Genomic DNA, 21,984 nt, shown 5'->3' with positions numbered 1-21,984 from the left:
AGGTATCCTCAGAGCAATCCAAGTGGAGCCTTTCCGTAGCTGCTTTGGAAATCTGAACTGGCAGGCCCCAGGCCCTCCTTTACTAAGGCTGAAAACTGCACGCACTAGCTTATGTGTCTTCTCTTTCCCCTTTCTTTCGTCAACGTGTGTTTTCTTGAGTTCTGGATTTCATACTAAAACATGAATATGAAAAAATCAAGCACTTGTTACTGCTTGGGATGAATTTGCTTCCTTAGTGTGCTATAGACTCTCGACTTCATCCTTCCTTCTCACAAAATATATTTTCAACTAACGTAGTAAGAGGCTATGGTTCAAAATACAAACGTCTTGCTACTAGACTTAAAATCCAGGATTCTCGTTTGTCTGCAATGGTTTAACATTTTTATTAATGGTATCAAAGAATTAGAAAATCATTGACATTAAAGATTTCTAGTACACGGTGCTAACGTTAAACGGCTGATTATTTGAAGACGGCTGCAGTCACATTCTGAGGACAGGATATTGATACGGAGATATGACCTGGTACTTCTGCTGTTCTAGAATCTCTAAGCATTGTGCAATTACCTGATTAAAAACAAAAGACAACGTAAGCAATGGGCCTCTGAAACAAAAAATTAGTAAAACTTACTTGTTATGCACTCATTCTGTAGTGCATCAGTTCTTACTTTTTGCAAAACAATGAGCATTTAAAATGAACAGCTGTCGGCTGTAGCGTTAGGGGACACAGATGTCAGTGTAAGGTCCCACTGGGGCAGGAGAAATGTAAAGGAAGAAACATCCTCAAGATCCCAAAGTTTATGCATTGCATCCAGAGACCACTAAAGCATTTTAAAGTCACTGTGGTGACAAGAGAATTACTTTTGGAACACGGGGAAGCTGTTTTGCTGTAAAGCTCCAATGAAAATATATTATGTGATAATCCATTTCTGTTATTACATAGCTGTGCTCCTAAGATTCCCCATCACACATCAAAAATCAGCAGAACATCCTGCTCTTCCGCATCCATCTTTTTCTAAGAAGTCATCTTTCTTGGTGTCTTGTGACAACAGGGACTGAAAATACAGAACTGGTTTTGGTCTTTAAAAACAAGATAATTCTCCGTTAAGATTTTGTTAACTATTATCATATGGTGCATGTGATAGGCCAAAACCTTTGCCAAACTCCCTTGCCAAAACCTTTTGTGTATCTTGTTGGAAAGCAAGAGTGACGGTAAGCATTTCCCTAATTTCACTGTGCATATTCCACTGCTACTGGAGCACGCGTTGACTTTTAAAGCCTATCAAAAAAAGGCACATTAAGGATCTGAATGAGCACATGCTGTCAGTTCAGACAAAGCTAAACAAATTCCATCTATTGGCAAGAACTGGGATAAAGTAGCAAAACAATATTGTAAAAAAACAGCTAAACGTGCAGGCATGAATTGTGTTGTGCTGGTGAAAGTTACCTGAGCGTAACAATGATTCAACTATCACATATTTTCTTTTCATGTGTAGTTCCTAGAGAGAGGTAGTCTCCGGGCTCTAGTACTAGAAAATACTTCTTGGTGCTCTCCCATTATCAAAGTTCCCATAAACTCCACAGAAAATAACATCTATGTAGTACCAGAAATATGTACCATATTTAGAAGGATTAATTGATAGCAGGCTGTATTTGTGATCGTTAAGTAAACCACCTTCAGAAGCGCAACGAACATTTTAAGTATTGCTAATAAACAATATAACAAGGAAAAATAAAAGAACAAAGGCAGCAGCTTTCAGAAAGAATCTAATGGAGTGGATGCCTGCCAACTTAAAAAAATAAATAAAAAGGTGGGAGGGCATCCCAAATACCAGCAGCAAACTATAAGCACAAAGAGAAAGTAGCACAAAGAAACATCCTAGGACAAAACAACAGAAACAATGTGAACGGTGAAGAGCCTGAACTTGAAAGACAGAAGATATGGGTGATTATGCAAGACTGAAAAAGAAAGGATTCGGGTACAGAATCAAATGGTAAAGTCAATTCAGAGGCTCAGTGAGGAAATACTGTAGTCAAGTCACCAGAACGTAACCAGAATTCAAGAGAAACTTTTTGGATAGAATAATGGGGAAGAGAAAAGATGAGAATTGCAAAGCTAAATGCCACAGAAAGTGGAGTGAGAAGTGGCAGACACGGTTCTGGGAATCAGCATGCCGCTGACCTTGAGCGAGTCACAGGCTTGCACGTTTGTGGCAAGATCCTTTTGAGAGCCGAGGATAAAATGTACTGTAAAGAACATGTAAGGAAAAAACCCTACCTTTCTAGTATTTTGAGGTAGAATTACACCATCATCCCAGAGTCTGGCAGAGGAGTAAAATGCACTGCTTTCTTCCTCTAGCCTAGAGAAGACAGAGTATTAAACAAGCTTAAAAGCACAAAAATGTAATAAAACACATCAGGCCAGTAACACAAAATCACAGATGAAAAAGGCATATACTTCCATCTCAAGTGAATGTGCAGTACTACTGTCAAAATTAGTTAGAATCCAGAAAATAATACATAACAGATCTGATCATTCTGCAGTGCAGACCATCCTCCACATTCAGAAGATCGCCATTGTTTAATATACAGCAGAATATCTTGATTTGGGGTTGTATGGTTTCCGGGTTGGTTTTAAGTCAAATATTTGTGTTTCCTTGAGAATATCCTAAGAGCAGACATGGAACTACATGGAAATTGAAAATATTTTTCAGTAGATTCAGCTTTGCTTTATTTGTTTGGGATGTGTTGATCTGTAAGATGAACAAAAGTAGGTAATTTAATTAAATCCCAGCTTAACTGCAAGGGTTTATATTTAATGTCCTTACTTTTCTTTCAGCTGTTTTAGCTCTGATTCATCTCCTGTACAGTCATTGTCTCCAGTGTGTGGGACTGTGGAGAAATGTCTTGAATCCACAAGAGCAACTCTTGCATTAGGCCACAAGAACAGAAAGTTTGGACTGAACGATCTCCCGCACTACAAAAAAATGCACAGGACAAACTCATGGAAATTAATCACAAAAAGATGGCTGTAGGGTGACACAATCAAGTTCAAGGCAGAACGTAATACAGTTTAATTTGTAAAGCATTAATGATACAGCTCCTTTACCATTACAGGTACAGCTCCTGTATCAGTACAGGCACCCTGCGGTAGCAACCACCACAATCCCCACTGCCTTCAATATTGCTATTTTATCATTTCATTTTTCCTGCAAGCACTTACCTGTTTAATTCTGAGCAAACAACGAGCCCTTCTGCACTTACTAGCAGTGTGAACAGCACAACAGTAGCACAAATAAAGGAGACGTGCTCCTTGATCACTGAAAACAAACAGCATGTGCTGAGAAAAAGGCAGGATTGGCTCCGAGTAGGGACATTTTAAGATAACCTGGTTTTTTAGAACTGGCTCTAGGTTCTTAGATGCAGACCAAATTTTCTGTAATCACTTCTTGTGAGGCATCTTACTTTAAAAGTAGTTAAAATAATTATTGAGTTAAACGTACAAATTGAGTTAAATGTCTGTAACAACAGCTGACTGTTTTAAAAATGAAGTGCTGTGAAATCTTGGTAAAGTGTAAAAAGTCTGTTACCAAACCCATTAATATTTATGCCACCCGTACCATAACATAACTTTCGCTCCCGTAACAGCCACCGATTACAATGGTTATTTTGGGAACAGCAGCACAAGCAACAGCAGCCATCATGGAGGCCTGGGCTTTTAATCTGTTGGAGTGAGCCTCTGCCTGAAATGAAAAGAAAGATTTTAGATCCTTTAAGTCTTTCTTCTAGTTTCCTGCCGCTCCCACCAAACTTGTATTTCCAAAAAGTTTATTTCTTCACAATTCTGTATGATCATTTCTTCCACAACAGTAAGACAGCATCATTAACCACCATAGCCCATTATGCACTTATTTTACAATGTAAATCAGCAAAACAAGTATAACCAGCGTGCAAAAACCTACGAGACAGTGCAACCCTAGCTCTTCCAGGCATCAGCAAAGCTCAGATACAACGCAATTATGCCAGGCTTTGTCTTAAGTGCTGGTGACAGTCGGGAGGAACAGGGCTGCAGAAACAGCCTCTGCTGAGAGAACCTAATGTCGGTTTTACTATGAGGCTCTCTCTAGCTCAGGACAAAACATACCGTACTTTAATGCCTCCACTTTTCTAAAAGAGAAATACCTATTTTTCTGTGGAGTGCAGTGGTATCAGAAGAATCTATAGGCTGTATTTCAATGTAAAAAGCCCTATAAATTCCAAGTGTTACAGCTTGCATGCCAGCTGGACAGTACCATTTTAGATAAGCATAGAGGCCTGCTTAAAATTAGAATAAAGTGAGAATGCTAATGGAAAGATTTAAGAACAAAGTAATTATGAAGTTTCTTGGTTTAAACCATCAAGAGTGGTTTAAAAAAATATTTTCCTAACAATTAATAATTTTCAAAATGTAATCTTAAAGCAAGAAGTAGGCTTTACTTGAATTAAGCATATTGAACTAAAAATGCCATACCTGCGAGATGCTTGTTGGCTCTGCTGTATGTGGAGCAGTATTTTGGAGAAAGAGGATGGGAATGCTCCGCTGACTGCACAGCTGTACAAAATGGCTACCCTTGAGAGCAGCATCATGAGACAGCTCCCCGTTGTTAGCCACTATCCCCACCAAGTGCCTACGAAACAGACACGTGAACATCTTCACTTTTGAACCCCAGAAATCATGAAACTGAGGGACGGGAACATAAATATGCTACACACACACAGATCTGCCCGCTTGCAGAAATTCAGAATGTAAAAGGATGCACTTACACATGTCATTTCATTCAAGGACCCTCACGTACCTAACAAAGAAGTCTTACAGCACTCCTGGTATGTAAAGCATGGAAGTATTAACATGGACTCATACCCAGAGGGCAGGTAAAGCTATAGATGACCTGTCAGAGTTTATACTGCAAGACAACGTACAAGGTGCCAGGACTCTGGACTCTCTCTAATTCCTGTAACATACAACATAACAGTCAATCTGAAAAGTTTATACTATCAACCTAAAGAGGCTCTAAAAATTTTTTTTTTTAATATGATTTGACTGGGATGTTGTATGCTTCATGAACGTCTTAATAATACAGTCTGATCTGAATTATGCAAGGTTTTATTGTATGGGTATTATCCCATCTCCATCGCATGGGAGACGGGATGATAGCTTTCAACTCAGTTTGGGAAGGAACGCTTTTAAAGACGCCGTTTCTTATTTCTTAAGGAATCTGCTGAGACTTCCACGTTCCAACTGTCTGGCTAGTAGTTTTTGTGAACAAACAAATCATTTCACAAAGTCAGGAAAACCATTCATTTGTAATCACTCTCTGCTTCTATTGGCCTGAGACATGGTGAATTCAGAGCTCAGAGACAGAAGATCAGGCTTTCTAGAAGTATTTTATTCCAATTCTTGATTGATTCAGAACTTCATAAACATTGTTATTGGCATACCATAAAACCTCATGATGATATGAAAGCTATTTAGACAAACATGTCCATACATTATGTTAATGAAATGTTATAGCCTTACCCTTCCACATGGCCAAATCCTGTTACTAATGTTGTTCCATAATTAGCCTTGAATTCCTGGAATCTGCTTCCATCCATCAGACGGCTCAGAATCTGCAAAGAAATATACAGTCTTTACTACAGAAATTTAAGTGAAAATAGGTTAGTTCTGCTAAAAGATATGCCCTGTTCAAATAGTAAGGAGACTTGTACAATGCAAGAAGTCAACCTAAATGAGCGTAGAGGCCCTTTTATGTCTTACACTCTGCTAAATAGTCAATATGCACAAAACAAAATTTGTGTTTATGTTTGATTATCAACCATGTATTTCGGGCCAAAGTTCAACTCCAAAATTATTTCAGTGTTCCAGAGCACAGATGTTCATGTGCATAAAAATGTTGTAAAAAAGCTGCGTGTGCAGTTACAGTTTGTGTGCGTAAGAAACACTCAGCAGCATATTGCTCATGGTTTTTTCAAACACAGTTTCAAAGCTGCCTTCAAAGCTACACTGCTTTCTACAGTCAATCCCCTTAACTGTAGGAATTTACCCCTGGACAAGACACTGGATTCACATCCTTGGAGACCAAATCTCTTCTAGAACAACACAAGGAAAATAGCATGGGCAGTTCTGCATGTCTCTGCTTATGTATTAGTGTCTGTCCCAGCCTCAAACAAGTTTAACTTGAGCTTTGTTGTTTTTTCAGTCAGTATTTTCATTAGGTGTTTAAGTTACAAGATAGAGTCTTTACTTGAGGGAGGGAAAAACAAGGCAGGAGGAGAGGAAAACAGGACGCTAAAGGGGTGCACGTTCTCAAGGCAGCCAACACAGTACAAGACATACTGACAGAACAGCATCGCAAACAGTGCATGGAAACAGAGGGGGATCAGCTGGCATAATCTGTAACTAACTTATTTCTAGCGGGATTTCAGCTTAAATATTTTCTATAATTCTACAGAATTGTTGCCATTCTGCTTTGTTGCAGACTCAAGACAGTTTGGCAACTGATTAGGTAATAATACAGAACATCTCAGGTACTTGAGAATTCTCCAAGAGAGAACAGCCTGTTGCCTGTTAATCTGGCGCTACTAGACAGAGCGGACTGAAAGGACGAAGGAATACGGTATCTGTCACCTTACCAATTTTACAGGAAGAGTACACCTATAATCTCGCGGTGCCAGTCCCAAGAGCTCATCAGAACTATACAGAGGACTGTCATGCTCTATGACCTCCTCTGGCAGGGGATCATAATTTATTGTAGAGATAACATTTCGAATACATTCATAGGCTTCCTTTTCCGAAGATGCAAAATGGTCACTACAGCCGCTGACTCTAGGAGAGAGAGTAACATTAATTAGAATTGAATTAATGAAATCTGAATTCTGATAGAAAACCCACTAAAGGAAAAACCTTAATCCATACTGTGACTCTCCAAACTCCCTGAAAATATCGTGTGATTCTGTTCTTGTACGAAGGAGCTGAAAGCAGTTAAGTCAGTGGAATTCCTGTGCAATCCAACCCAAAAACAAATTCGCAGTAAGAAGTTCTTCCCTGTGACCTTTGTGTTTACCTATATTAAAGAAAGACCTTTGAATTTATTTTTGTGATGATGTTGTTGCAAACAATATAACCAAGGGAAAACAAACTTTAAAAACTATTTCAAAATAAGCACTTCCAGCCTGGATATAAAGACAGTAACTTATCAGGTGTAACACGGTTAGCTGACCATCGCACTAGCATTTGTTTTTGTGAGAAAGGTATGGAATCTGGTTACCATACACACAGCATAGAATGCCAAGAACAAAGAAGCAAAGCCACCCTTTTCCCCTATCTAGAAAGGAATAACTATTTTCACAACTACAGACATTTCTGACATAGAAAAATAACATTAAAGAAATGGTTAGATAGCTACTATCAGGTTTATTTCCTGTTTGCTCATCTCCTGCTATCGAGCCCTCATAACAGCAGAGGCAGGCAGGCTTTCCATTTCTCTTCTTTGCTTCAGGTACTTTTACAAGCATTCAGATTCTTCTCTGCAGTGAGTTACTCCAGTGTCTTCAGAAGCAGACAAATGGAAAGAAGTCACACCACCTCTCCACTCATCAGTTTAGGAAAGAAAAGAGAATTTCTTACGCATTTTCCCCATCATCACAGTATTCGAACACTCAATTATTTTTTAATATTTGTATCCTGATAATGTTTACATTAGGAAAAGAAGCGATACCATCCCTCTTCTATAGCTGGTCCCTCTGAGGCACACAGGAACTGACTTGCCTGAAGTTGTTCAGAAAGTGTGTGGAAGAATGGGGAACCAAATCCAGATTTGTCCAGTCCCTGCTTCACCCCATAACATCACTTAATTTTACTTCCATTTGGCTAATCTAACAAAAAACCCATACCTGAGAAGGAAAGCAAGCAGTGGTTTTGGCTGTTGCAGTGTTTGGCTGGCCACAGGTTCCACTTTTGGCCCTGATCCTGACCTCTGTAGTTATGTGAGATTTGTATCTCTGTGTGTGTGTGTGTGTGTGTGTTTGTATTTTTTTATATATATATATACAGTGGAAAGTTCCCGCGGACAGTAGTAAAGCTGAAATTACAATGCCATGTTACTTCTGTCGTTTCAAAGAGTTATATCTAGCCCCATCATACTCCCACGTATATAACAGAACGCCACCAACCTTTATAATAATTCATGTATCATTTCTACTCTTTTTCACTGCATGTTTTTCGGTCCTTGAGGACCATATTGTATCCTGTCACTGGACTAGCTTCATCCACATTATTTTAAGATAAAATGACAGTTTCTTTAAAGCTAAGTCTGCTGAATTCTTTCCTATTTTTAAGACTTATTTCACATACTTAGAGTGAAGTTTAGCTCCTCCTAGGTCCTCGGGAGAGACATATTCTCCTGTAGCAGCTTTTACCAGAGGTGGGCCAGCAAGGAACAGCGTACCAATTTTATCTATAATCACAGCTTCTTCTGCCATGGTTGGAACATAAGCCCCTCCAGCTACACAGGAGCCACACACCACTGCCACCTGAAGGACAGAGAAACCAAAACAAACCAAGATGCTGGAGAGAGCAGAATGGAAAGGCAAAACCATTACGTTTATTTCAGAAGCGTTCAAGAGACTAAATCGCAGCTTGGGGAACAATGAGCTAGAGATATAAATACCAGTACGAAAAGCAATACTGGTTTTGAGACAGTTCGATGTTTACTCTGAAATAACCTAGTGATTTGATGCTTCTTCATCACGATCAGTCAGTAAACGCTTAGAGGATCCTTAAGGCTGAAGTATTCTGTTACGTGAGATACTATTTGAATCTCCCTTCCCCACAAATAGAGAAGGTGAGCTTTAGAAAATTTTTTGCATGTTGGAGCGTTGTTCCTAGAATCTATATTAGAACAAAACTTTTTTCAGAACTCTACTGATCACATATACTGCACTTACTTGTACTCCAAATGACACTGTACCTGAGGGATTCTCATGGCAGACATTATTGCTTCATTGTAGAAAATTCTGCCACCGTGTGACTTGTCAGGAAACAGCTCTGACTGACATTACAGAGAAAAGACAAAGTGAGTTTCAATATTAACTACAAAAGCCAATGCTTCCTCTGCACTCCATTCGCAAACGCATTGTAACCGACCCTGGGAAGGTCACCACTAACAATCATACCCGAAACTTTCATATACAGCATTCACAATGGTATTTATTCCCCTTACACATTGTGCAGTTCCACAAGAATACCCATGTGTTTCAAAAGCAGAGGTAAGTTTTGTAATTTTTGTGAAACCAATTTATTCTACACAGAGACTCTAAACATGGAGAAGGGGAAGCTCATGTTCATACTTTACCTGTGAAATGACCTCAGCACAGTTTCCCTTTTTACTTAAGTTTTCAATAAAATTCCTCAAGTCAACTAAAAACATTTTCTACGTGTTTGCTTTCAGTCTGGGGAAGAAACTACTATAGTCTCTATGATAACATGACCTCTGTACGTTGGAAAGTAACCCGTGCAAATTTTCCTTCTACAGTAAGAATTTCAAAAACTAAGTTTTTAAAGGTTATGGAGGTTACTGCATCACTATCACAAACATTATAATAAACTACAGAGTAATTTTATAGATTCTGAAGTTGAAAATAGAAACCTCAAACAATGTACTAATTTATTAAAGACACCAAAGCATTTCAGCACACTGAGGAATATCCATGCTTGGTCAGCACTTTGTCCCCCCACTGATATTCAAGTTTCTCAACTTTGATTAGACGCTAGGTGCAAGGTCTAATTGATAGGTGATCATAATGATCACCACTGTTACACATCTTCAAATCATCTCCTGGACTGCGATTTGTGGACAAAACTCAATTTAAGTACCACAGACAATGAAAGTCAACCAGTCAAGGAAACAAAACATAAATCTGAGGTTTATTGCTAAACATGAGTATGATTAAAATAAACGTAGACATTTTCTTCTGTGTAGTGGTTCTGGTATTACCTGTAGTGGTAGGAATGCTCCCCCGCTGTCAACGAGGTACACAGATAACAGTCTGTTCTGCATGGCTATTTCTTGAGCTCTTAATTGTTTCTTCACTCCAATTGGATAAATAGTTCCCCCTTTCACAGTTGCGTCATTTGCCATGAAGACACACCAGACCCCACAGATTTTGCCAATTCCTGTAAGTGGTGCCACAGATACGTATCAGGACTCTCTAAAATACCATCAACAAAACAAGGGGGCCAAATTATAGCTAGGATGTTCTTCTGGCAATACTATATCAAGAAGAAATTAAGTTGCAAATACCACACAGGCAAGAAATCTATAGCTCTTCTCTGGAATAACAAGCTGAAAGCTAATGACATTTTAAAAAAATCTAAATGACAGAAGACAGAACTTGAAATAAACTTACTTACTCCTGGTGACAATATAAGAGAAAAAAATACAGAGTCTGACTTCCAACTCTTGAGATAACAGGGAAGGCAATTAAAAATTACCTATATAAAACTGAAAAATGTAACAATCTGTGACAAAAGATAGGATTTCATATTCTGTTCTTCTAGTTATTTTTTAAACTGGAACTGCTCTTCAAAATGCAGTGAAAAGCCTTATCTATAGCTTGAAAAATATTACAAAAGAAATGTCACAGTTCCTGTGTCACACAGTAATTTGTCCCCTTTCCTTTACAGACAACAGTGTATTTGACACATTGTTCTAAATTTTTTGAGACAAAAATCAGTAACTGGTAAGTAGAATTAATGACTAAATCTAGAAGAAATGAAAGAACTTTTTTTTTTTTAAAGGTTTCTCCAGATTACCCAGCAAAGATCGCAGAAGAGTAATACAACACTGGCTGAACTCTTTCATGTTGGGAGCTGCTACTGGGTAGAACTGATGTTCACTTCTCCTAGGAAAGCACGTTCTTAGGATACTAAAATATTCCATAAACCTGATTACATCATCCTTTTTCCTTTCCCAGTACTTTCCCAGTAAGAACAAACACCTTGCCTTCAGCGAGCAAGGCTGGTTAGTATAGGAAGGTGCGCAGCACACACAGACTACAACTAATATACACCGCCTACAATCACTTACTCACCACTGCACCCAAACAGCATCTCTCAAATTATATTAAGGATCATGCTGGTTCAAAACCCTTCTTCCTTCCCAGCTGCATCTCCAGCATGGGCTGCTCAAAACAATACCCTCAACCCATATCCAGCTTTAGATCTAATACAAATCATACTTAAAGATATGAGCAATGAAACAAATGAACTTCATCACTTTCCCGTTACACCTAATATTACATTTGCTAGCAATTACCAGTAAGGCACCCAGCAGCAGGGACATCACCATATGGCATATTGAGGCCAGCCAGCGGAGACAGCTCAAGGAAAGACTCATCATCAAGTAGCAACTTGAGGCGTTCACGAACAAACAGCTTCTTGTTTCTCTGAGTATGACGCAAGATGGCATTCTCGCCCCCTCCTTTACTGACCATCTCTAGCAACTCTGAATATCTGATTCAAAAAACAAAGTTTCAATTAATGAAAACCACCTTTACTTACAGTTAGTAGATTTAACACAGTACTTAAATGTATTGCACAGTTTTCGTATCAATGGTATGAGAATGAAGATGAATTCGCATTTTCGCATTATTGTTTCTTACAAAGTGTAATAAAAAGCAAAGGTTTGTTATTTAAAGCAAGCATTTTAGTTTCATTATTCAAAAATTGTCTAATAAAGACAAAAAAAGAGTTAAATAATATAAATATTCTCTCTGTAGTTTATGTTCATTGCTAGCAGGAGTTATTAAATCCACACCCTCCCCTGGGTGTGGCCCGTATACACCCAGCACACAGCATTTCACAATATCTGATCATACTTCATCTCTGCCAGCAGCCTCATGAGAAAGGGCTGATCATCAGTGACCAAAGCTGACTTTGAGAGATATTGCCCTACAACAACGTTAGCCTATAAATGTGCAGCTATCATAATTTGCTAGTCCTAATTCAGCATGGACATTTACCTTCATGTTCCAACTACTCTAGGGAAGAAACCAGTCAAGGGCTTCTGCTTTCAGCTCCCCTCAACAAGTTTATCTGACAAAAATCAGTAACTGCTAAGCAGAATAAATTACTAAATCTAGAAGAAATGCACACTCTACAGCACAGAAGATATACTTCAAAAGTAGTGGACACTGCAGTGTCACAATCATCAAGAGAGGAAGTTATTTCCAATGTTATTGGCGGGGCAGCATCAAGTACAGATAAAGAATTGAATAAACTGTAAACAAATGTGGTACCTCGAATAATTTTGGTCTTAAATAAACCGGGTTCTTAATATATTTAAAGTAAAGTATTTTTTGCCAAGATGCATCATCTTTAACTAAAAATACTGTTTGACATAACTATTTACGCACCCCTTTGCACGTGACTCCATTATCTTATTGTGGCTTCCTGCAGACTGTAGAGATTGAGAAACCTCAGGAGAAAAAAGCTAAGGATTTTTAGTAATGTCATAAACGCCACCACAGGAGGGCACAGTGTGCTTTCCGCAGCTTTGCTTCCAGCTCATGTATCATTCCTCTGAACAAAGGCCTTTGAATTTTTGCCATCTAATCTTTAAGGACAAACACATAAAATACAGTTTCCTGCTCCTACCAGTGAATCACGATTAATTGCAATAACCGCCACCTACTCTTTCAGGAGGGATCTGTAAATGCGTGAGTCATCATTTATGTCTTCGCATTCAAAATCAAACACGAAACAAATTTTATGAAGGTCTAGAAAAAATACTTCTTGGCAATCTATGCAAAGCAATGTCACGTGGCACTATTTTAAATACAGCCTGCACCAGGTGTAGGCATTTCAGTCAACATTTAGGCACCTCTTTTGGGGGGCTGGAATTTTTAAGTGCTGATCCTTGCAAAATTCACTCTGCAGAGAAGCTACCCAAAAAAATAGCAGCAAGGACACTAGTTTAAGCTGCAAAATGGTTAGAAAAAAAAAGCAACTTTTTTTTTTTTTTAGTCTCTGGACTTTTTAATTAGCATTCTTCCTATGTTAAAAGTTCCTAAAAGTGCCCCCAAGTAACTCTCACATCATCTCACAAGCAGCAACAATTTTAAAACACCACAAAACCAGTTTATTACCTTTTAATAACAGCCTCACTGTTCCTTAAATTTTCTTCAAACACATGTTGATACACAGACAGGATACGTCCATCTAAAACCGGGTAAGTTTTTGTATACCGTCTACACTTTGCTTTATTACTTACTAAACGGCAGGGCAGCATGTTGCGTGTCCTTTTCAACCCCTGATTCTGCAGTATGTGTGCGGGTTGTTTACCATGACACAAGTCCTTATACTTTCTTTCAAACACGCGATTGAAGGTTTGTAACCTTGGAAGCAGCGGAGGTGTGGTATGGGGGGGCAGTCTGCCAAGGGAGCACAAAGTGACAGTGTTCCACATGACCCTAAGAGCTGAAGGGAGAAAAAACAGCATTTATTGCCCAAAATTAAACTTCAGATTCCCTCAACTGACGAGGGGGAACAGACGCCACACCTCAGCTCGGGGCCGTGAGGGAAGACCGCCGCTTCCCGCCTCGCAGCACGCACGCTGCCCGGGGAGGAGAGCCCCGTGAGGCGGCGGCAGCGCCCCGAGGCCCCGCGGGGCTCCGGGGCCGAGCGGGGCAGGAGGAGCCGGCGGGAGCGGGCCCAGCCGCGGCCTGCGGGGCGCGGCGGAGGCGGGGCCGGGCGGCCCCTCGGCGCCCGTTCCCGGGGCAGGAAGCGCGGGGCCGCGGGCCCTGCGGCGGGGATCCCCGGCCTGCGCCTCGGCCCGCTCGCCCGCCGCTGCCTCCTCTCCTCTCCTCTCCCCTCCTCCTCCCTCCTTCCCCGCGCCCGCTGCGGCCTGCCCCGCGCCCCGCCGACCCTTACTCGGGCAGCCGCCGCTGAGCCGTCCGGTCCGGGCCCGCCTCTCGGGGCGGCTCCGCAACCCACACGGCGGCCCGCCCCCGGGTGTCCTCTGCCCCCGGGTGTCCTCTGCCCGGGTGCCCGGGACGGGCCGGGCCTGCCGGTGGGGCCTTGCTGCGCCCCGGGGCCGGGACGGGCCTGGCCGCGCCGGGCTGCAGCTTCCCGCCCGCGGCCCCACACAGCCGGAGCCGGGTCGTGCTGCCGTGCGCCTCCTCCCCTGCCTTCCACAGGAGACGTGCTGGGCTGGGCTCCGCTCGGTCCCGGCTGACCCTCGGCGGTGCCCTGGCTCCGGTGCTGCCACCCACCGCCCCGCGTCCCGTCTCGGAGCCGTCCTCCTCCGCGCCGGGGTCTCCCGCCGCCTCAGTCCCCTCTGGGTGCTTCGGTGTGGCGCACGCTGGGCCTCTGCCCTCAAGGAAGGCCTGGGTAGCGCTGCAAAAGTGGTAACTTGGCCTTGGAAGGGCAAACGTTACAAAAATAACACAGGGAGCAAAGGGAATTGCTGCTCTAGGAAATAAGTGCAATTACATACACAGCATATGTGTTTGATTTGTAAATTGCATGTTGTTGGGCAATATAGAATGTTACAGACCCAACTGTAGCCTCAAAAATAAGGCGCTGGTGCTTTGCTCACCGTTAAATACAGGACAGCCACAAAATGTCTCCTTTTCAACATCCTCCTTTCATGCAGCATCTTGCATGTTCTAGAGACAACACTGCTGGGCACTTGCAGATGACATTTTGAGCGATGCTGTTCCTCTCAAGAATAGTTGTAAGCTGTTCAAGCTGTAACTGCTCAGTCAAAATGCCTAAACCGTTTCTAATTAAGTTTATCATTAAAATATTAACATGAATTTGATTTTTTTTCTTTCCATACCTCATCCTGTCCATGGGCTGCTTCAGTCAGTTGGCTGTTGTTAGTCATGGCATAACCTTCTAGAAATTACTGCTTGCTGCCTTTCAGTGACTTCATTAAAATGCATTCCTGCCAGAGAGCTCTTTATCCATACATATTAATAAGGCTTCGTAGTGATAATGAAGCAATGACTAATATGTTGGTGAATGTAAGTATCCAGCATAGCCAGGAGAAAGAATTTGTAGGTAAATAAGTTGTGTATGTTATTAAAAAATCTTGACAATAATAATTAAGATTCACTGAGCTCTACTAATTTACAATAATCTTTTTTTTTTTTTCCTTTTCCACTTAAAACAGGTAGGACTGTCTTGGATATTGTGCTCCCTTGTATCAAGAAACTCAACACAGGTGGAGCTGTGGGAAGCGGTGCCGCTGCCCTGGGTGGCTTCAGCTGTCCTCTGTCCTCCTGGGATGTTCCAGAGTCTCGCCTGCTGTCCCAGACCCCGTGGCAGGGAGATGAAGGTCCGTGCTGAACCCAGGGAGAGCCCAGGGAGGAGCAGGCAGGGCTGCTCCTTCAGGGCAAATGTAGCACTCAAGGGCAACACAGACACTCCAGGGGTAGAAGAGGGACATGCTAAGGCCCAGGGGTGGGGGATGTCTGCAATTGTAAAGAATCCCTTTAAAAAAATAGGATCCCAGATCTGATTTGCACTCTCCTAAAATGCTCATTAATTCTGGACCAGCCAGAATGAGGCAAGTGGTGGGCATTTGTTACTGATAATGAAACTATTGAACAAAACCCCCGATCCAGACACGTAGGCACTGATGTAGCCACACAGAGTTTCCCGGTATAGCTGCGTAGGAAGTTAGCAGCCTGCTACACCATTCAGGCTGGTTTGGGGCATTCGTGGTGGTGGTTGTTGATTATTTCAGTTCACGTTTTCCCTCCTTCCATGGTGTAACCAGAACTCTCTTCTCACAACAGTTTAAGAAACTTGTAAAGAGCTGAAGATGAGAGACAGAAGACACTTTGCAGCTTTATATAGATCTTTTGCATTTCCTGTGGGATTTTATGTGAATTTTTGTGCTCTCTGTGGTGCAGGTGATAATGGGGAAGGAAAGAGTGGTGACAGAAATTCATGTAAAGTAGGAGAATACATTTGAGGAGGTCTGAACTTCAAAGAGGCGTTGATGGTAGTGAAAATGCTGGGTGCTCAGCTTGCTGAAGAAGGAATTGTGGATGCAAATGCTTGAATATGTATTTAAAGTGAGATTTAGGCTTCCCATTGTTTCTGTTGTTTTTTTTAAGTTGACCCATATATCATTTCCCTGGATTCCTAAGATTTTTTAGTACTCTATTGTGTGAATGTATCAGAGGGGCTACTGTTCAATCATAATTTTCATGCTTCTTATTTCATTTTCCATAATTAAGTGTTAGACTTTCATGGACACATTATCTCTAAAATGCTAGTGTTGCATAGCAATCTCATTTTATGTGGTCTTAATTTGCAGAATTTTTTTTAAATACCTTTTGCAGTTTTTACGCATTGGCTTATATTTACAGGTTTTCCAGTAGATAGAATCTGTGTTCACAATCAGAATATGCTGTATGTAATACAGGTTGCTTTTACTTAGGCTTAAAAGGGGATTAAACATTCTCATGAAAGCTGAACACTGCTTGCTCAGAGTAAAGGAAAAAGAAACACTTAATCTTCATTGCACTTCAGCCTCCACATGTATCTCAGTGAATGTTTATCACGAAGAGAAGGCGTCAGTCACCAGTTTTTTGTGCTGGGAGGCAGCCTGGGATAAATAACAAATCCTGTAATTAGGAGCCAATAGATTCTAATTGACTTATGTTAGTCCTCAAGCTGAAATCTAGCCTTTCGCCCTTGTCATGGCACGGAGCATCCTTTGTTTAATGAACACTGAAGGGAAATTGAGTGAGGTAAGAAAAAATAGCTCTTCTGAATGGTGCAGCCTAGTGCAAGTGTTTGAAGTTGTTATTTTAAGTGCTTATTTTAGCGACTTTTGAGCTGAGCATTTAGAATATATAGAGTAGCATTTAGGAAAAATGTTAATGTGGTTGCTTACTTTAACATGAGCTGCAGCTCTGCCAGCAAAGATGAGACATGCCATTTAAGGAACATTAAAGCTTTGAGTGAAGTTTTTACTCCACTTTATTTAGAAACTTGCTGGAGTGCACCGGATGCCGGGGGAAACCAGAACACACTTTTTGGATTGTCAGACCAAAGGCAGGAAGGTTCCCACAGAGCCCTCCTCCTTATGTAGCTTCTGTTTCTTATTTAGATTTTGTTTTTTAATACCCAAGAGCTTTTAGTGGTGTTCTGACAATTGTGGCCTGGAAATTTGTCTAAATTAAAGCAGGTTTCGTTTGTTTACTTAAAAGTGCTAACAGACTCAGACAGTCCCACAACATTTTTCAGGGCTTACATCATTCTAAAATAGATTCAATTGATTCAAAACAAATTTGACAAAAAAGTAATTTTCTCTGCCCGCTTGATGCATTTGCATCTATACAAAAGGAACAGCTGAGCCTTGGCAGGTATGCTGAGCGTAATATCTGGAATTGGTATGAAATATTAAGAAGCTTATTTTAGTTGCTGGAAGATACATGAGAACACAAGGAGTTAAATGAACTAGTCTGAAGATGTGAGACTAAACGCGGGAAAGGTTGGGAGCCAGATGCTCAGTTAACCTAAGTACCTAAGTTCCACTGAGGGTATATCAGATGAAGGGCTGTTCCCATACTATTTAGCTTCTTACTTTGGATGATTTGAGGTTTTATAAATCCCCACATAAAGAGAGATGTGAAGAGCCAGGTATGCCTTCACAAACTATGTGAATAGTTGAGGATGATCAGCTGAGTCATGGAAGTTTTCTTCACATTTGTTCATGGCAGCTATATGAGACAGTAGCTGTATTACAACACCTATAAAAAATACCTATTAGCATCAAACCTTTATCCATATTTATTTATCACATAATTAAACACAGGATCACAGTGGTTTTTAACTCTAGTTTCACCTTCCCAGACTCTCAGTCAGTCCCCAGGAAAAGCACGTGAAAACATAAAGGCATATCGAAGCTGTGAGAGGAGGAAGCTACTCTGCAGTCCAGGACCACTTGCTGGGCTACTCCTGTCACTTCACTGCAGTTTTTTTGAGGACAGATGCATTAGCTCAAGTGCCGTGGGATACCAGCCACCACAGCCGTACAGAAAGGAGAGATGGGTAAGCAGCGGGTCTGGGTGCTCCGGGGGGTTAACTCCTGGGGTGCTCCCACAGCCCAGTAGGACTAACCTCCTCTGCAGTCCCAGGAGAGAGGGGAGTAGAAAGGAAGGTAGCCAGTGACAGGCATATGGAAGTGCCCGTTTCTCCACTGACTGCAGAGGGAGCATCAGGAGATTGTTCCTGTGGAGTTGAAATTAGCTTTTGAAGGTAGCCACCTCTCTTTCTCATTCAGAGAAATGTCATCTGCTGTTGGTGGAATGTCCTGTGGAAAAGTGAGAGACTGAAGGAGACCACTGTATGTGGTTTGGGCTCTGAATTTCAGCAGCTGGAGTTTTTAGGACTTTATAATTTATCTTTCAAGCGAAAAGACTATTATGTAGGCCTACAAGTGTGTTGGGAATACTTTAAAAAAGAAATTCCCAGAAGGGTGAAGTTCTGTGCAGCTCTATTCATACATGGAAGCTCTTCTACCTCAGACTCTGCCCCTCTTCTAAAAGTGTTGGGAGATCAAACTCCTGGCAGAGAGATTAAAGGGGATGAGGGAGAGAGATGAGAGTGACAGGCCGGTCCGTGGCAGTTGGATTTGGCATTTGTCTCTTGCCACAAAGAGCTTACAAAACCATGAATAATTACAAAATAATTACAATTGCAGAAACATAGCTCATTTGGAGAAGACAAGGAGTGTGTACACTTGCTTGCATTACTGAAAAATATGAGCTTCTGGTTTGTCTTATTCCTGTAAAATGCACAGAACTAAAGGAGAAAAATTATATTCTAGTTAAGGCATAATTGAATAGTGTATACAATTCCCCATTGCAGGACCAGAGTCTGTCCTGAATTGCACTGACACGATCTGAAGAGAACAGAATTCGATTCTGAGAATCCAGGTAACTGGTGGTGATACCCAAATCAGAAGAAAAATAAATTTGACTTTCATGGGTTGAAATGGCAGAGCTGGCAAATCAACTGTTGATTTTACCTTACAGTTATCTGAAATCACTGAACGGCTTCTGAAAAACTGTTTTACAGTTTCAATATGCAACAACTATACGAAGATCTGTTGCTTCCTCTGTTTTAAAGGCCTAATCGAGAGTCTTCTTGAAGTCATCTGAAAGCTTTTTATTGGTTAGAGGAGATGGATATTCAACTGCAAATAGTTAGGCTGCATGCTGCTATTTTATTCTAGGGAAGTGCTGATTGATTTATTCTCCTGTGCAGATGTTTGGTGATGAGTGGTGACACCAAAGCCTCTGTGTTTGACTGTTTAGAATCCCTTGAACATGGTTTTGTAAGGCCATTTCTAGCTAGTAATTGGTAACTGGATGTGGTTAGGGTAGTTAGATAAACATACAGAGGAAGGGGATGAATCACTAAGTAAATATAATATCGATGCTGTAGGAACTGCTGTTACGTACAGCACATTTGTGGCAGATGTGACGTGTTTGTTTTCTGTTGTTGGGAAAATGTTACTTGAAAGAAGAATTGAGTCTAAATGTGTAGATCTAAATCTGCATATCCACACCTTCTCGATGCATACGTTGGCTTCGGTTAGACTCGTTATTAACAACTTGTTGGCTTTTGACATACCTCACTTCGTTTTACATATCCCCTTAGAATTTGATCCACTAATCTGAGGTCATTTCAGAGAAGTTTCTGTTGCTTTAAATGTCAGTGTAGTTGCATCATTAAAAGTTCCTAAAGTAAATGGTCTGCGTAAATGTAAAAACACATTTATGCCAATGAAACAGCATTATAGTTATTAGTGGAGCATGTTGGCAGTTTCTGTCAGCAATTTTTGCACCCATGTAACATAGAAAGGGCTAAAAATACCATCTACTGTGACTTGTGTGCCACGTAAAGAGGAGGGAGTGATATAGTACCAAAATCACGAAGAAAAGCCCTTCAAATTGTTTCCTGTCCTCTCTTTTGCACTTTTTCAGGATCCTGGTAGGTACGCCAAATCTGCTTAAGAGCCTTAGGTTCCTTGTGGGTGCTCGGGCTGGGGCCACCCCGTTAGCCAGGGCAGCCTGGGCCATCCTTCAGCGGAGTCAGCTGTGATGGGAGGGAAAAGGAACCGAAGCACAACGTTTGTGTGCATCCGAGTAAAGGGTTTATTCATTCCTGTTTTCAGTGTTGAGAATTTAACCATTAAAAAGTCCTAATTAGAAGACAAACTAGATGTTCGATCGTCCTGTTGCAACTGAGATAAAAAGCATGCATATGTATATATATATATGATGTGTATATATATGCATATGTGCTGAAATGTGTTCTCCAGTCCCCTAGCGTTTATTTTATTTGTAATGAAAAGTCTTTGTTCAGAAGGAAGAAAGATCAAAATTTATTTTGGAAGTGTGGTTAGTACATTCCCTTCATGTGTGTGCATGCATATACGTGCACCTAATTCACAATTTCCAGCCCCCAGTTCCCAAATGCTTGGCCCCATTCTGCCGCTGACATTAACTGTAAAAGCCATCATGTAAGCCTCAAAAATTTGGAAAAGTTAATGTTTCTTTTCATAGCTTTAAAAGTAATTCTGTTCACTCTCTCAAAAAGCTAAAATTTAGCTCCTCAGCAAAGCTGGATTGTTTTGAAATCATGGAGGACGTTTTTTGAAGACAAAAAATTCATGTCTGAGCTTTGAACTCTGTGAAGTTTACCATCTATGATTTATAGAATATCTCTACCTTGAGTTTTGGTGCAAAGTGTCAGCAAGGAACTGAATATTAAGCAACAATACATAGAAAATTACATAAGCTATTGCCAAACAAGACATTGCAGTGATACCATAAAATCCTTCTCCAGTTACTGCTTTCCTGATCCACTTGGCATGCAATGTTAACTTGACTTCTACTTACTATTATCATAAAAACCACAGGGGTTTCTTCTTGCTGCCACTTGTTTTGTCAAAGATCCAGTAATTGGTAACGTGAATTAACATTTTGCAGCAAGAGAAGAACAGAGTGCACCAACAACCATGAGAAGCGGTGTTCTGAAAAGCCGCTTTAGCATTTAAATCTATGGCAAGCATCAGGGCTAGAAAACCACCATCTTTAAGAAGCAATGGACTTAGACATCACATAGCTTACATTTCTCCTGCTGGTGACCACCTATGTGAATATTTACAACTAAAATGGAACAGTGATAAAAAATGAATAGTTGTCACAGATCCTTTTATGCGATGCTTATGCAGCAAATTCTGTTGCATCTTCATACTGGAAGTGTATTATACTTGGTTTGAACGTTTTGCAATATTATATCATGGCACACTGCTTTGTTAGAATTTTAGTTATCGGCAACATCTTTAGTTTGGTGCACTACAAATTATGTGTATGCTCCATGATACTGATTGTGAAACATAGTGAACAACTAACCACTCCAGAGAAAGAATGAGAAAGAAAAATCAGAGTCAAAACACCCTGTGAAGTCTTAAGGTACATTGTAAAAGACTGATGAATTCTCCAGCCTCTACTATACAGGCTAGTGAATTACTTGGATCATCTTCCCCCCGATATCCTTGACTTAATTGAGCTGTAGTGTGAGAAACATTTATTCAACAACTGCAGGCGCCGACGCTGCGGGGGAGCTCTTCAGCTGGGCTAGAAAGTGAGGGCTCTAAGATTCACAGAGGTTGTTCAATACAGCCCTTAAAACACAGCGATGGATAAAGCCTTCTTGAAACCTCTAAGTCATTGGATAGATCTTTTGATTCAAAATCTTTTTGAACTAGGGTCACCTATGGTTCCTTTGCAGCTCTCGGCCTCGCTGTTGCATAAAAGAGGCCTTCAAATTTCACCCATTTTGTCTGACAAGATCCTTTTTTCAGCGTTCATCCTTCATGACCACAGTTTTATCATTTAAGATGACAAAAAACA

At 40.8% G+C, this 21,984-nt stretch overlaps 1 protein-coding gene and 1 long non-coding RNA gene across 2 annotated transcripts; one reads left to right on the top strand and one right to left on the bottom strand.

Annotated features, from left to right (window-relative positions):
- Positions 1–358: 358 nt before the first annotated feature.
- LOC142413124 (methylcrotonoyl-CoA carboxylase beta chain, mitochondrial-like) lies at positions 359–14,881 on the bottom strand. The gene is made up of 15 exons (XM_075509169.1): positions 14,877–14,881; positions 14,308–14,452; positions 13,967–14,219; positions 13,183–13,513; positions 11,352–11,548; positions 10,032–10,210; positions 9,006–9,086; positions 8,390–8,568; positions 6,670–6,862; positions 5,555–5,646; positions 4,508–4,664; positions 3,618–3,740; positions 2,826–2,974; positions 2,276–2,357; positions 359–564 (listed from the first exon to the last, which is right to left on the bottom strand). Exons 1-15 carry the CDS (start codon positions 14,879–14,881, stop codon positions 481–483), a joined length of 2,250 nt encoding a protein of 749 aa, XP_075365284.1. The 3' UTR covers positions 359–480.
- Positions 14,882–15,215: 334 nt separating this feature from the next.
- Positions 15,216–16,138, top strand: LOC142412054 (uncharacterized). Its single transcript, XR_012776354.1, has 2 exons — positions 15,216–15,377; positions 15,841–16,138. It is a non-coding gene; the product is annotated as an uncharacterized LOC142412054 (long non-coding RNA).
- The last annotated feature ends 5,846 nt before the right edge of the window (positions 16,139–21,984 follow it).

This window comes from Mycteria americana, chromosome 7 (genome assembly GCF_035582795.1).
Source record: "Mycteria americana isolate JAX WOST 10 ecotype Jacksonville Zoo and Gardens chromosome 7, USCA_MyAme_1.0, whole genome shotgun sequence".
Taxonomy (NCBI): Eukaryota; Metazoa; Chordata; class Aves; order Ciconiiformes; family Ciconiidae; genus Mycteria; species Mycteria americana.
Note: the sequence above shows the minus strand (reverse complement) of the source record. Positions and strands in the feature narration are given on the sequence as shown.

Bases quoted from the DNA above. Each gene is read 5' to 3' on its own strand.
- LOC142413124 (XM_075509169.1), bottom strand. The intron at 13,514-13,966 runs GTAAGGGTCGGC...TTCTCCCTTCAG, and splicing joins GCTCAGCGGCGGCTGCCCGA to CTCTTAGGGTCATGTGGAAC. The intron at 565-2,275 runs GTAGGGTTTTTT...GTTTTTAATCAG, and splicing joins TACCTCAAAATACTAGAAAG to GTAATTGCACAATGCTTAGA.